Genomic DNA, 16,638 nt, shown 5'->3' on the forward strand with positions numbered 1-16,638 from the left:
AAGGGAAGGGAAGGGAAGGGAAAGGAAGGAAGGAAGGAAGGAAGGAAGGAAGGAAGGAACGAAGGAAGGAAGGAAGGAACGAACGAAGGAACGAAGGAACGAAGGAACGAAGGAACGAACCAACCTTCCCACTTACCCACTTACATGTTGTCTGGAAAAAATCTATTCAAATAAACACCATCAGTTTCAGAGAGAACTAAACAGGAATAGTAGATGCTGTTTGAACCAGTGTTTGCTCTTATCCCAAAGTAACCTCGTTTCCCTATCTGTACCTTTCAAGCAGGATGGACCCAGGGGTGGGATTGAAAATTTGTAGCAACCGGTTCTCTGGCCGGTTGCTGAATGGACGTGGCCATGGGGAATGTGGCCTACTCAGCCTCCTCGTGGCAGTGGGTGTGTGTTTTTGCCCTCCCCAGGCTCCGGAGGCTTTCCTCGAGCCTCTGAGAAGGCAAAAACAGCCACCCTCTGGAAGCTAGAAATGGGCCCGTTTCCGGACTTCTGGAAGTTCCAGTAGGCCCATTTTTCCCAGAGCCTCCATGTGGGCCCTGAACTTACCTCGCATGGTGAATGGGCCGCATGGAGACTCCTGGGAGGGGAGGGGTGGGCGGGGCCAGCCAATCTTTGCAACAACCGGTTCAGCGAACTGGATGCAAAATTAGCATCTGGTTTGCCCGAACCAGTCCAAACCAGCTGAATCCCACCCTTGGATGGACCACAATTCTTGTCATTCCTTCACAGCATAGACAAAGTTTTATAGACATAGTTTTCCTTCATTATGTGCAGGTAGCCAATAATGCTGAGAGTCGTTTGTTGTTGCTGTTGTTGTTGTTGTTGTTGTTGTTGCTGTTGCTGTCATTCAAATGGAGAAATGTGTCGTTTGGTTTCTTTCGTGGAGAGGAAAAGGGAAAGTAGTTTTTGTTGTCGTTGGTCAGACGTACATTCCACCTTTCCTCCAAAGAGCTCAAAGCTCTATGCTGTGTTTTCTCACAACAATAGTTTTGTGGGTTACAGAAGACTGGCTGACCTAAAGCCACCCAGACAGTTTCCATTGGTAACAGTGAACTTCAACCTGACCCTAATTCAGCACATCGACCATTATATCATTCTGGCTTTTAGTGGAAAGAGTCCCCTCTTCTGAGATGAGTTGGCTCCTGACCTCCATTAGTTAAATGGCAGACTGTCTTGGTCCCTAAAATGAAGCACAGAGGGCTTTGAGGACTTCACACTTCAGGTTTCTGGATCCTGATTTATCCAACAAGAAGGCAAGAACTTGCTCTTCAGCCCCCAAAAAGTCCAACCCATTAGTTGGTGGACTGAAGATCCTGTTCGCTTGTCTCTCAAGGACGAAGAAGAACATGGGTCCTTCTAAAAACATTCTTTTGGACCTCTGGCACTGATGCACTCAGGATGTTGGATCTGGAGAGGGTTAGTGGTCTCCGCCTTGTGTAGAGGGGTCGTCACTTCCATGGCAAACAAAAACTCTGTGATTGCAACTGCGGAGAGCCGATAGCAAAGAGGGAGGCCCCTGGGAAAAATCTTGGCACCTTATCGAGCAAGGCAGAAGGGCAGCTTCCTGTTGTTATCCCAGGCGGTTTCCTAGGTTTTGTTTCCCCAAAGCCTTTGGTGGAAATGACTGGACCTGTTGCCAAAGAGCAGTTCCTGTAACTGGGAGGCTGGGCTCCATTATCGCCAGTGTTCTTGCTTCCGGCATCTTGCAGTCAGGCCTTGGAAGACAGGAAACCTTTTCCCTCCTGATGGCAGGTGGTGCATCCTTTAAGGAGCCCGAAGGGGCAAAAAAAAAACACATCTTGGCTGTTAACAACATGCGTGCATCTGCGTTTTTAAAGAAAAAAAATGTATTTAATTACTTTCTATCCTGTTTGCAAAGAAATTTTATCCTGTTTCATTTAGCAGAGATGCAAAAGCACGATGCAAATCAATGGCCCGTCCTTTGGGAAGGGATTCCGAGGAAGCCGGTGCATTAAAATCCATTCAGAAATCAGTTTCTGGTCCTTGAATGTGACGCTTCTCCCTGAACTACACTTCCGAGGCTAATCAAGATTGCCGTCCTAGTATTTGAGGGAATTTAGGCAAGCAGCAAGTCACAGGCCACGTCTCAAGGGGCTACGATGATTCTCTGGGCGTCGCAGGCGATTTTGTTTCCTCTTTGACATCTTGGGTATTATCATGTCAGGAAAATGCAGAGCATTTTCAGAGCATCTGATTCCATTTGATTTTCTTGCCCTGCAGCTTGAGGCATGCTACTTGCACCAGTCGGAATGAACCCCATCACTTTTCAAGAACTGTTAACTTCCCTCTGAAATGTTGTTTGGGGCAGAGATGCCTAATAATTAAGGAGTTTCAAAGGAGGAGATCCAAACCCTTCGCAACTGGAAGGAGAGTAAAGCTATTTTGTATCCAAATCTACCTTCCAATTTCCCCCCCCAGGTTTTCCATTCTCTCATTCATTCCAAAGGCTCTTTGGAATTTCTTTTTTTGGGGGGTGTTCTTTAAAACATATTTTATTATGGTATTTTTTTTTCTGAGAGTTGGACAGCAGTGCCACTGTCGTTTTTCTATTCTATATCGTTCCCACCTATCTGAACAAATCCAGGGTGAAGTTTATTTAGATCAGTGTTTCTCAACCTTGGCGACTTTAAGTCCTGGGGACTTCAACTCCCAGAATTCCCCAGCCAGCTGGTTGGAGGATTCTGGGAGTTGAAGTCCATAGGACTTAAAGCCGTCAAGGTTGAGAAACACTGATTTAGATGGTCTGTCCTTGGGTTTCAATGGAAAGAGGTTAGAATTGTAGGAGTTTGAAAGGACCACAAGAACCATCTACTCCAACCTTCTGCAAAATTCAGAGAAACCAGTTAAACCATCCAATGAGAAGTGACTGTTCAATATCCTGAAAACCTTCCGAGACAAAGAACCCATAACCTCTATAGTCCCAAAGGTTCTGTTCCAAAAGGCAACTAGATTTCCTTGGGGTTTTTTCCCTTTGAAAATATTGAAAATGTTTCACTTCTCACCCCAAAAGCTTCTTCAGTTTCTTTTTTTCAAAGAAAAAAAAAACACCATTTCGCTTCTCATCCAACTGAAGAACTGAAGAAGCTTCTTGGCTGAGAAGTGAAACGTTTTCAAAGAAAAAACAACAACAAGAAAGTCCACTTGCCTTTTGAAAAAGCACCTTTGGGACAACCATGACCTGGATGAATGAGAATCTCCATAGACACATAACTTCTATAGGTTAACCATTCCACTGACATATAGATATTGTCATCTGGAGAGGTGTGTGTATGTATGCATGTTTGTTTTAATACTGTGTATACTTAAATGAAATCTAGTCAGCCTCACATTCTCCATTATTTTGAGTACTAGTTTCTATGGCAATGTAAAATAATTTCTGATAATCTTCCCTAGGGCATTCCTTGATGAACTCTGGTGAATGCTACCAGGGAAGTTGAAAACCATCAGGGATCTCATCAAACAAAGGATAACAAGATCCACTCAGGCTTTATTAGGCCAATTCAGGAGACCAAACCTACATCCCACACCTGGGAATGTACTCCACTTCAGAAGCATGTCATCCTTGTGTGTTTCTGTGCATATATGTTTAAGGAACCAAAAAAGGGGGAATCTAAAAACTCTCAAGGGCTCAGTGGCTAAGACGCTGATCAGAAAGGTCGGCAGTTTGGCGGCTTGAATCCCTAGTGTAATGGAGTGAGCTCCCGTTACTTGTCCCAGCTTCTGCCAACCTAGCAGTTCGAAAGCACGTAAAAAATGCAAGTAGAAAAATAGGGACCACCTTTGGTGGGAAGGTAACAGCGTTCCCTGCACCTTTGGTGTTTAGTCATGCTGGCCACATGACCACGGAGACGTCTTCAGACAGCACTGGCTCTTTGGCTTAGAAGCGGAGATGAGCACCGCCCCCTAGATTTGGGAACAACTAGCACATATGTGCGAGGGGAACCTTTACCTACAAACATCTCAATGAGAAGTGGGACTCATGGGATGGGTGAGCAAAATGGGATAGCTCCAGGAAAGAGTGAAGCTGACCATGTAACCCTAACAGACAATTTCAAGAAGCAGTTTGTATACAATGGTTTTCACAGACAGTCAACATACATACATTCATACATACATACATACATTGATCCAACAAAGCTTCCAAAGAAACTACAGAACAGGACACTTGTTGCCAGTAAGTTTACAGCCTAAAAAGCTTAATATAAAAAGATACACATAGAATGACCATGTAGAAATAGATCAGAAAGCAAGGAGGCTGATGGCCTTGGTCTTCCAGCAGACCCTCCCTTCCTATGTCATCTCCTCCTGATGTTGCTTGTTGGAATGATCTGCCTCAAACCTTTTCCTAGGAAAAAGGAGGAATCCCAGTTGTTCATCTTTGCTGACTTCTTCACTATCCTGGTGTCCCAAGGGATACATCCCTGAAATGAAGTAGATTAGAAACACTTTTCCCCCCTCAAGACTCGAGAAGAAATCGAGGACATGTTCCACAAGACAACTTTATTCACTGAAGAGAAAGAACCCATTACGTGGTGAAGTCAACTCCATCATTTCTGTTTCCAAGCTTAATGAGAGGGTATCCCAGCTCCAGAGCATCCTGTTGTACGTTTATGAATCAAGGGCTCTCCAATATTATAACTGATTTGGAAGCTGTTTTATAGGAAGAGCAAATCCACAATGTGGGGCCCCACAAGCAGATCTAATACTTACAATTTTGAATTGTAATCTGTCCTTTTTTAAATTTCCACCTTTCTACAGGTAGTCCTTGATTTAATGACCATATGTTTGAAGTTACAATAGCACTGGAAAAAGGGACTTCTGATCAGTTTTCATTCTTATGACTGTTACAGCACTCACTTAGTGACAAAAACTCTAGGCTCAGCTGTGGTTAAAAGTCGAGGATTGCCTGTACAGAATAACCTGCCATGGGGGTAGAATGGGTATAAGATATTTTTGCAGTGGTGATCTAAAATGCTTTTACAATTCAAGTTTTCAGTGCTCTGAATTCTGAGAGAAATTGCCCTCTTCTGGCATGCATTTCTTTAAAAGAAAAACAACCCAGATCGAAAGATGATGTAATATTTGTAAATGTAAGTGTATATAAGAGGTCTTATATTGCAACAATGAGAAATGTATGTTAAGCATGGGGGTAGAATGGGTATAAGATATTTTTGCAGTGGTGATCTAAAATGCTTTTACAATTCAAGTTTTCAGTGCTCTGAATTCTGAGAGAAATTGCCCTCTTCTGGCATGCATTTCTTTAAAAGAAAAACAACCCAGATCGAAAGATGATGTAATATTTGTAAATGTAAGTGTATATAAGAGGTCTTATATTGCAACAATGAGAAATGTATGTTAAGCATGGGGGTAGAATGGGTATAAGATATTTTTGCAGTGGTGATCTAAAATGCTTTTACAATTCAAGTTTTCAGTGCTCTGAATTCTGAGAGAAATTACCCTCTTCTGGCATGCATTTCTTTAAAAAAAAAAACAACCCAGATCGAAAGATGATGTAATATTTGTAAATGTAAGTGTATATAAGAGGTCTTATATTGCAACAATGAGAAATGTATGTTAAGCATGGGGGTAGAATGGGTATAAGATATTTTTGCAGTGGTGATCTAAAATGCTTTTACAATTCAAGTTTTCAGTGCTCTGAATTCTGAGAGAAATTACCCTCTTCTGGCATGCATTTCTTTAAAAAAAACAACAACCCAGATCGAAAGATGATGTAATATTTGTAAATGTAAGTGTATATAAGAGGTCTTATATTGCAACAATGAGAAATGTATGTTAAGCATGGGGGTAGAATGGGTATAAGATATTTTTGCAGTGGTGATCTAAAATGCTTTTACAATTCAAGTTTTCAGTGCTCTGAATTCAGAGAGAAATTGCCCTCTTCTGGCATGCATTTCTTTAAAAAAAAAACACAACCCAGATCGAAAGATGATGTAATATTTGTAAATGTAAGTGTATATAAGAGGTCTTATATTGCAACAATGAGAAATGTATGTTAAGCATGGGGGTAGAATGGGTATAAGATATTTTTGCAGTGGTGATCTAAAATGCTTTTACAATTCAAGTTTTCAGTGCTCTGAATTCTGAGAGAAATTGCCCTCTTCTGGCATGCATTTCTTTAAAAAAACAACAACCCAGATCGAAAGATGATGTAATATTTGTAAATGTAAGTGTATATAAGAGGTCTTATATTGCAACAATGAGAAATGTATGTTAAGCATGGGGGTAGAATGGGTATAAGATATTTTTGCAGTGGTGATCTAAAATGCTTTTACAATTCAAGTTTTCAGTGCTCTGAATTCAGAGAGAAATTACCCTCTTCTGGCATGCATTTCTTTAAAAAAACAACAACCCAGATCGAAAGATGATGTAATATTTGTAAATGTAAGTGTATATAAGAGGTCTTATATTGCAACAATGAGAAATGTATGTTAAGCATGGGGGTAGAATGGGTATAAGATATTTTTGCAGTGGTGATCTAAAATGCTTTTACAATTCAAGTTTTCAGTGCTCTGAATTCTGAGAGAAATTGCCCTCTTCTGGCATGCATTTCTTTAAAAAAAAAAACAACCCAGATCGAAAGATGATGTAATATTTGTAAATGTAAGTGTATATAAGAGGTCTTATATTGCAACAATGAGAAATGTATGTTAAGCATGGGGGTAGAATGGGTATAAGATATTTTTGCAGTGGTGATCTAAAATGCTTTTACAATTCAAGTTTTCAGTGCTCTGAATTCTGAGAGAAATTGCCCTCTTCTGGCATGCATTTCTTTAAAAAAAAACACAACCCAGATCGAAAGATGATGTAATATTTGTAAATGTAAGTGTATATAAGAGGTCTTATATTGCAACAATGAGAAATGTATGTTAAGCATGGGGGTAGAATGGGTATAAGATATTTTTGCAGTGGTGATCTAAAATGCTTTTACAATTCAAGTTTTCAGTGCTCTGAATTCTGAGAGAAATTGCCCTCTTCTGGCAATGCATTTCTTTCTTTTTTTTTTTTAAAAAAAAAACATGTTCCCAAAATAGAAATACTAATGAGGAAGGCTAGCAGCTTTTCCAAGTGTGATTAAGTTTGCTTTATTTTTTTAAAGCCAGTCTCTCGTGTTGGGCATTGGAAGATGGCAACCATTCATTGGTTGGTTGTTTTTATTGAGTTGTTTTTGACGCTTGTTTTTGAGAATGGTTTTCCACCAAGCCTAGCAAGTCAGTCAGAGAGGCACAGAATGATCCAGATTCAGTGCATTTCCATCAGGAAGAGGTAAAATTCCACTGAGGGGAAAAATGCTCGCAATTTGCTAGCAATACTAAAAGTCTCCACCTCTTTGTAGGGAAAAATCTGGATGGGGGAGCTGGGGAATTTGATGGAAATAGTGATCGGAAGTTCAGAGGTCCCTTCAAATAAATCCACATGATGCAGCTAGGGTCGAAATCCTTAGCAACAAGATTGTGAGGTGAAACCTATAATTGTTGTGTGGTTCCTGGAGTGGAGATTGTTTTTTCTCTGGTTAAATACCCTGAGGAAAGATTCTTAGACTCATCTGCCTCTCACTGGCTTAACTTCACAGTTCAGACTCCATCATTCATCTTAATGTTCAATGTCATTTGAAATTAGTGGCAAGCATTTTGCAATGACTCCTCTAAGCCTTAGTGCTTTATGTGGTGAGATCCTGAAGTGGCCAAGTCAGGTATGGACTTCAAGAAAGGGAGATCGTTCTATAAAAACACCCGGGAAAACCAACAATCAAAAGGTCCAGTTAGTAGACCAGAAGAAAACACTCTAGTTCAGTCCCAAAGATGCTTTTTCAAGAGGCAACTTGACTTTCTGGTTTTCTTTAAAGACATTTCGCTTCTCATCCAAGAACGAAGAGCTGAAGAAGTTTCTTGGATGAGAAGGGAGACATCTTCAAAGAAAAAACAGAAAGTTCAGCTGCCTCTTGAAAAAAGCACCTTTGGGACAACCATGACCTGGATGACTGAGAATTTCCATAGACACACTAATTCAGTGTTTCTCAAACTGGACCGGGTTCTAAGATGTGGAATTCAACTCCCAGAATTCCCCAGCCAACCCATTGTCCGAAATAGAAGTATTTCCTTGAAGGAAATAGCCTAAATTCTCTGCAGCCTAAACAGCATCCCTTGTCTGGGTTACCTAAACAGTTTTGTCTTGTCTGAACACATTTAGGTTTCATGTAGTTTTCTCCTTGGTGAAAACTGTCTGTGAATATTTGCTTCCCTCAGATGATTTCGCACAAGACTCCAACATGTCCATACTTCATACTCTATTACTGTAATAAATGCAGCTAGTCCTCAGCTTACGGCCCCAATTAAGCTTCTCACTTAGCGTGAGAAATCTGTTAAGTGAGCTTTGCCCCATTTTACGACTTTTTTTTGCCACATTTGTGAAGTGAATCACTGCAGTTGTTAAATTAGTACCACCGTTGCTAAGTGAATCTGGCTTCCCCCTTGACTTTGCTTGTCAGAAGGTCACAAAAGGTAATCCGATGCAGCCGTCATAAACACGAGTCGGTTGCCAAGTGCCTGAATTTTAATTCAGGGAATTAACTATGGGAATGCTGCAATGGTCACAAGTGTGAAAAACAGTCATCCGTCACCTTTTTCAGTGCTGTTGTAAACTTTGAAACAGTCACTAAAGGAACGGTGATAAGTTGAGGACTTCCTGTAATCAGCACTTGTATTTCTTTTATGCTTGCAGGACTGTCTTCTGCTGTCTTGGAAGTGGAAGTTGGACAAACTTCAGTGACCGTGATCGAAGGACAGCAGGCCATACTCCCCGTCTGGTATACATCTGCCAGCGTCAAGGTTCCCTTTGTCACCTGGCACAGGGAAAGACCTGGGGAGCGTTTTCAGGTATTGACTCACTTTGCCAAGACGGGGAAAATCTAATGTCTGGTTTCTAGAAACTGGCAACAGGTAGGCTTCTAAAAACAGTTTGAATGCAGTTTAGCAACCCAGTCAACTGATCAATGGCCCAACACTACAGATAAGAGGTAAAGGTGATGTTGGAGAGCCATTTGTCTGGAACGGTATAGGGTTTCCTGCCTAGACAGGGGGTTAGACTAGAAGACCTCCAAGGTCCCTTCCAACTCTGCTATTGTATTGTATGTTAGGGTGAGAATTCCGCCCTGCATTAAGGAGGTGTGGATCTTGGCATCCCTTATAGCATACTTTTGAAATAAGCAAAAATAAACCCGAAGCAAGATCTAATAAAAACATTTTTAATATAAAAGAAAATAAAAATACAAAACATGCTAACTGAATTAATTACATTTTGGCAAAGCTGTGTGCCTATCTCCTTCGGCAGGCGAACAGAAGATCAGAAGAGAAAGTTAAGAAGGAATGTGAAAGCATGCACACTAAGTCATTTGTCAGATAAGAACTGTGACCTGCGCGGTAAATCTTCAGCGTAGCTAGCAAACCAATTAACGCAGTGACATTGTATTGTATTGTATTGTATTGTATTGTATTGTATTGTATTGTATTGTATTGTATTGTATTGTATTGTATTTGAAGGCTCCATCTAACCGAAAGAGACATTTGTAGATTTTTTGAATGAATCGGTTTGAGTTATATGTAATAATCCATAATAACCATTTAAATAACCCCCTCCTTTCCATACGGGCTCCAAACCATGCCCTTAATGGTCATAGCAGAAGCTGGGACAAGAAACGGGAGCTCACTCTATTAGGTGACGCTAAGGATTCGAACCGCTGAATTGCCAACCGACAAGCTCAGCATCTTAGCCACTGAGCCACCCCGTCCCTTCAGATGGAAAGATGTAAAATTGAAGGGAAATCTTTCTTAAAGGCTAGCTGTTTTTTAAACGTAAAACTAGATGAGAGTAAATACATCTCCTCCTCAATCATTGATTAATGCCATGCCAAAATAAATAAACAGAATTAGGATGGAGATGTCCACATATATAGAAAAATTGCCTGTCTGCTTAAGACTTCCTCACATTTAGGTTTGGTTCACTGAAATTCAGTGACCGTTTACGTCAATCTAATGTTAAGGCTGTTTAATTTTTTTTAAAATTTCATTTTTACTTTATTTTTACTTTTCCCCCCAATTGGGATGCATCCCAATTCTGTCAAGCTTCCAGACTCTGCATCAAACTCGGAGAAAAAAAAAGTCAACATAAAAAAATCAAGAGGCTTAAAGTATCTTTAAAAAAAATAATAAGAGAGCTAAAAAGAAGATGCTCAGGCATCTTCTCCTCATTTATATGTCTTCTTTTTAGAAGGATATAGACTTAGGCAGCTGGGGACACTTCAGAAAGCAATATTTTCTGTTTATGGGGAGGATGAATTAGGGAATGCAATGCCACTATGATCTGAAGCTCATTGCTTGACCAGTGAATCTGTTTAGCCTCAAATCTGGGTGGGCTTTTTTGGGATAGGAGAGTATCCCCGCTTTTGCGTGCTCGGCTTGTGTGTGCCCCTTGAGTGTCTCTCAAAGCACTTTGCAGACTGTAACACATTTGGACCCCGAAGACTGATGAAGGCAGAGAAAGCCAGCATGACATAAAATGGAAGTCGGCTGCCAACAGATTCAGAAATTAAGAGCCTCGACATGCAAGTGGGAGTTGCACAATCGTCTTAAAGATATTTTTGAAATACGAGGGCGGTCAGGGGCACGGAAGGGATGGCAGCACTGCTTTGGCAAGGCTGGGCATTTTGCTCCATTTGGTAGAGAAGAGAGCGGGCTCGTTTTAAGGGGCAAAATAAATGCATTCCGTTGCAGGTGAGATGATACAGGTGGTCCTTGACTTACAACCACAATTGAGCCCAGTTTTTTTTTCATTGCTGGGCAAGACAGTTTTTAAGTGAAATTTGCCCCATTTTACAATCGTTCCTGCCTCCGTTGTTAAGCGAATCGCTGTTAGTAAGTGAATCCGGCTCCCCCCTTTGACTTTGGACGTAAGAGGGGAATTACATGACTCCAGGTTGCCAAGTGCCTGGATTTTGATGGCATGACCATGGGGGGTGATGCAACAGTCGTAAGTGTGAAAAACAGTCATAAGACACTTCTTTCAGTGCTATCACTATGCAAATGGTTGTAAGTCAATGGCTAACTGCATTTTACCCCAATTACAGAAAGGGAGAAATCACGCAGACAAAATTCATAATTTTTGCCATGAAGTTTGGCTGCTTAAAAAGAGGTTAGGAAGGGCACAGATGTCTTGTCCACCATATGTGATGCTTATGCACTTATGCAGAGGACTCTTGTATCATGCTGAAATCTTGAACTGTTTGATGCCGTTGCTATGCCTACCGAGCATCATCCGTATGATGTGCTAGACTTATCACTGCTTTGTGTAGGGAATGAGCCATGCAAGCGGAAGAGGTGCTAAGTAGCACTGACACCTTTGTGTCTCTTTGAAAAAGATAGGAAGGCGGGAAGGAGGACTGAGAGCCAGGCTGAAGAACCAAGCTTCTATTGATTGCAGATTCTCCAGGAAGACTTTAGAGCAGAGTTCTTCAACCATGGCAACTTTTAAGATGTGTGGACTTCAATTTCCACACATATGGGAGAGGTTCAGGAACATGCTCTAGCACAGGGGTCTCCAACCTTGGCAACTTTAAAGCTTGTGGACTTCAACTCCCAGAATGGCACAGGGCCTAGTTACCTGCAGGATCGCATCCTACCGCATACATCCCTGCGACCAATTCGCTCTCACAGGGAGTGGCTCCTCCAGGTGCCGTCCACCAAGCAATGCCAACGGGCGGCGCCTAGGAGTAGAGCCTTCTCTGTGATGGGCCCAACTGTGACCTCCCCCCCGACATTAGAACTACCACCGACTTCCGCTCCTTCCGACAAAAACTAAAGACTCACCTGTTTCGATTAGCCGGCCTGGCCCACGCATAGTTTTATCTTACCTCCTGGCAGATATTTTACGTGGGGAATTTTATGGGTAATTATTTTAAATTCAATTTTGGGATATTTTTAGGGGTTGTTTTTAAATTTGCTCTTAATACTTTACTTGATGGTACAGTTGTATATAGCCTCCTCTATTTATGTATTTATGTATTTATTGATACGTATCTTATTTGTGTTTTAGCTTGACTGTACACCGCCCCGAGTCCCTTTTGGGAGAGGGGGCGGTCTAGAAATATGAAATAAAGTAAAGTAAAGTAAAGAATTCCTGCAATGCTGGCTGGGGGAATTCTGGAAATCCATACAACTTGACGTTGCCAAGTTGAGAAAACATGCACAGGGATCTCCAACCTTGGCAACTTTAAGACTTGTGGACTTCAACTCCCAGAATTCCTCAGCCAGCTTTGCTGCTGGAATTCTGGGAGTTGAAGTCCACTCATCTTAAAATGCCAAGGTTGAGAAATACTCTGCAGGAGATTGCTTGGAGTTTGATACAGCATTCAAGTGTCCTGAAAGGAGGAGATAGTGAATGGACAATAAATTGGGCACTACTATTGTTTTGAAGTTCCACCATTTAGAAACTGAGCAATTCCTTAATGCACTTCTCCCACCTGGGACATTGTTGCCTGATCTTCAGTGGCATCCCTCCACTCTGCATTCTCCTCCACTTACAAATGTAAACCATCATTTCTGCTTTCTGGAAGGACAGAGGTGTATGCATGGGGCTAATTCAGTCTATCAAGCCATGTTTTCTCCACCTCCAAATTAACTTGAGTAATTAGAAAGGGTATTTTAAGAATCTTGGAGAACCTCTGATTTTTCACACATACTCCTCATTTCAGCTTTGAATTAATACCCAGTGGTTTTTCTTTTGCAAAGGGGCAAACTTGCAGCAGATGTTCTACAAGAACTTCCATAATTTCATTAGCCATTTGCTGTCCAAAGGTTTGTAGAATCTTATTGCCTGTCGCTGGAGTAAAGATTTTGCAAAAAGCAGGTCTCAACTCATTGAGGCAGACAAGGTCAAGAACTTTCTCAGGACTTGGTGATCTATTCACAAAACCTTTCCACTCCTTTAAAAAGACCCCCCAAAAATGAGGTTTGCTCATTCCCAGGGTGGAGTCTACATTCCTTTGCAGCAGGTTTAGGATCTGGCTGCAAGGGTTTGCTGCCTTCGCTGCAATCCCCTCAGCCAGATCTTTGCAATTGTTGGTTTTTAGATGCTTTATAAAGCTAGGGATTCTACTGGTGATGAAGGGGAAAGAAGCATCTTTTGTTCCTATGGCAACCAAGCTCTGCTAGAGCATCAAACCCAAGTTTTTCCTAGTAGCTCTAGTTCAGGGGTCCAGCCCGGAGGGTGCTTAGATCAGGCCCATGAGGCTGCACTGGAAACAGTGAAGGACTGGCCTGCAGTGCTTCTGTCAGTGAAAACAGAAGGGTGGAACCCCCTGGAGGGTTGTATGCCTAGGCCCTGTTTTTACTGGCAGAGGGCTGCAGGAGGCTGTTGTGGCTGAAAACAGGGCTCAGGGGGCTGCAAAGCTCTGTTTTCACTGGCAGAGGACTGTAGGAAGCAGTTATGGCCAAAAATGGAGTTTGAGGGAGGGTGCAGCTCCATTTTCGCTGGCATGGGGCTGCAGGAGGCTGTCACAGCCGAAAACAGAGCCTGGGTCGGCCGCACACAGCATCTCCAGGCTCCATTTTAGCTGGCAGGGGGCTGCAGGAGGCTGTCACAGCTGAAAACACACCCTGGTGGGCCACACACAGCCACCCCAGGCTCCGTTTTAGCTGGCAGAAGGCTGTAGGAGGCCATCGTGGCCAAAAACAGAGCCTTGATGAGTGATGTTGAGCTGGCCATGCCCCCAGCCACGCCCCCCCAGCTTCCAAGGTCAAACGCAACCCTGATGTGGCCCACAATGAAATTGAGTTTGACACCCCTGCTTTAGTTCATTACAATGCATGTCAAGCCACAGGTTCTGGAGTGGATTCATTTGAACCTTTTGGATCAGAAAAAGTTAGAGTGGAACATCCCCCTGGAAGGCAAATGTGGCTTCCTCTGTCACTTGTAGCCGACCAAAATGAAGTCTTTGGACAGCATCACTATTGCTGTTCTTGGCCCCCAAGTTGTGTAGGACTGATTGAAACGGGGGAAATAAATGACTGCATTAAAACTATTTTTAAATGATGGTTAAAGACACAGTAGAAGAATCAGCAGGAGGAAAGAGATGGAAAATGAGTGTTAAAGCCCAGAATGTCTCCGCTTCAAAAATGGTATGAAAAAGGTTGATAGTTTGTGCCAGTGTTTCTCAAACTCAGCACCTTACGATGTATGGATCACACAGGTGAAAGAGCAGACAATATTAGACTGCACAGAGAAAGAGGCCACGTTGTAGGATGTTCTTCGACCTTGGCAACCTGACGATGAAGGGGACTTCAACTCCCAGAATTCCTCAGCCAACCATGCTGGTTGGAGAACTCTGGGGGTTGAAATCCAAACAACATAAAGCTGCCAAATTTGAGAACGATTATTCTACGCGTGCAATTGTATGCATCCCTCCTAGGTGTATTCAGACAGGTTTCGTGTTGTGTGCTGTGTTTCATAGAGCAGCAAACTGTGTTTCAACAAAACACTGACTCCTTTGACCTGCGTTCCAGATCATGGCCTTCATGTACGACACAACCAAAGTGGAAGATCCTGACCTCAAGCAGCGCCTTGGATTTTTGTTCCGTATGCCTTCTCACAATGTCTCCCTTGTAATTAATAATACCAAAGAAATGGATTCCGGCCAATATATGTGCACCGTTAACGTTCCGGACGACAGTACGGTGAATGGAAGAAACATCGGACTGGTCAACCTTACCGTTCTAGGTAAATCAACTTCAGTTTTCTTCTGCTTGGCAGACGTCAGATGGGGAGATGCGATCTTGGATCATCTAGAACATTTCATTTTCATGCAGGTGGCCTTCGAGTTATGACTGGTCGCTTAGCAATCGTTCAAAGTTAAAACGAACTCCCCACTCCTTATGACCCGGTTCTGAAGTTCTGAGGGATGCCCTCCCTCTGTGGTCACGTGACTGCATTTTGGGCTCTTGGCAACCAGCCTGCAGTTTATGATCATTTGTAGCATCCCATAGTCCCATGACTGTGATTTAGGATGTTTTTGCTCTTCCGGTTTCCAGCTGGAACCAGCCCTTAGCATCCATGGGTTCAGTTTGTGACTGCTGGATAAATGGACTTTGGTTTATGACTCCCACAATAAAGAGCATAAAATTGGGTCAGTCACGTGATAACCTGCTTTACAAGCCTCATGACTTATGGCCATAGTTACAGGCTCAATTACGGTTGTTAAGTTGGATGCATCAGGAAAATCGTTGCAAATCTTTCCATGTCTTCACCATATAGCTTAGCTTGGGAGTCTTAACAGTTCATTCTTTAGTTCAGCCTTGTAGTCTGCGTAGCAATTTACAAGGAGCACCCAAGTTTCGGCTGGCGAGCTATTTCAAAGCAGTCCTGTCCGTTTCAAAAGATCAGATTCACCCGTGAAAGTTCATTTAAACTGATTTATTGCTTATTCAGGTGTGGGCACAAGAATCTTCTCAAATAACAGCTGCTAAGAGTTAGATAAGGGTCCATGGAATTCAAAGGAGGCTCGACTTAGTTTGCTTGTGACTATGTAGGGATTCTAGGCTGGTTCCTCTTTTAACTCCACCTGCAGGTTCTGCCCCTCTTTCCACTACAGTTCCCATGGGACGGAATCTAGAGGAGTGATTCTCCTTCTTTAGGTTTTGTCCAAAGGCGGTATTCAGCCAGTTGAGACTGATTTGGCTGCAACCGGTACCAGAAATTTTGAGTAGCTCAGAGAACCGGCAAATACCACCTCTTGTGGGCTCCGCCCTCTTGCCCCTGTTGTTACCTGTCCTATATATTCCCTTGTTTTTTACTTCAGCTGATTCGTGCAGCAGAGTGTATTGCTGAGCTAAAATAAACCAGCTCAGCTCACCAGCGCTGACACCGAGGGCGGTCTTTGAGTGCTGCACGCAAGTGCAAAGCGGGCTTTAGGCGCACTGCACGCAAAGCACCTTCTCACAGAACCGGTAGGAAAAGATTTTGAACCCGACCACTGGTTTTGTCCAAAGTGAACACTGAAGCTTCAGGAACCGCTTATATTGATCCAACTTCAACAAGATATCTCAGGAGGCCCAAAGATAGAATGGGATCATTTCTGACCCCCCCCCCAATATTGTAATAGCACGAAGAAAGGTCGAAATCAAAAGTTGTTTCTTGCCACAGGTAACATTAGCAACAACCTCATTGATGCAGCCCTTAATATTTAAGATCCTTCCATATTTGGGGTTCTGCAACAGACTTCACAGCATCACTTCCCCTTTGAAAGTTGATGGAATCCAAACTGGATTGCAGAAAATATGACTTCAGCAACAGAGTGGTCAATGCCTAGAATGCACTACCCATTCTGTTGTTACATCCTCAAACCCCGCACAGCTTCAATCGCAAACTGTCTACTGTTGACCTAACCCCATTCCTAAGAGGTCTGTAACCGGGCGTGCATAAACGCACCAGCGTGCCTACCGTCCCTGTCCTATTGTCCCCATTTATTCATACCCGTTTCCTGTTTCCATGTTTATACTTATACCTGTTATCTCGTACATGTTCGACAAACGAAATAAACAA

At 42.5% G+C, this 16,638-nt stretch overlaps 1 protein-coding gene and 1 long non-coding RNA gene across 2 annotated transcripts in view; both read left to right on the forward strand.

Annotated features, from left to right (window-relative positions):
* The window catches only part of LOC309396195, a 395,535-nt gene that overhangs the window by 371,671 nt on the left and 7,226 nt on the right, over positions 1-16,638 (forward strand). The window lies entirely within an intron of this gene.
* The window catches only part of ESAM (endothelial cell adhesion molecule), a 69,847-nt gene that overhangs the window by 47,848 nt on the left and 5,361 nt on the right, over positions 1-16,638 (forward strand). The window contains exons 2-3 of the mRNA XM_081961092.1: positions 8,770-8,924; positions 14,604-14,817. Coding sequence (XP_081817218.1) covers positions 8,770-8,924; positions 14,604-14,817 — 369 coding nt within the window. The remainder of the gene's footprint in view (positions 1-8,769; positions 8,925-14,603; positions 14,818-16,638) is intronic.

The sequence above is a fragment of the Natrix helvetica genome, assembly GCF_964273705.1.
Source record: "Natrix helvetica genome assembly, chromosome: 8".
In the NCBI taxonomy this organism is placed as follows: Eukaryota; Metazoa; Chordata; class Lepidosauria; order Squamata; family Natricidae; genus Natrix; species Natrix helvetica.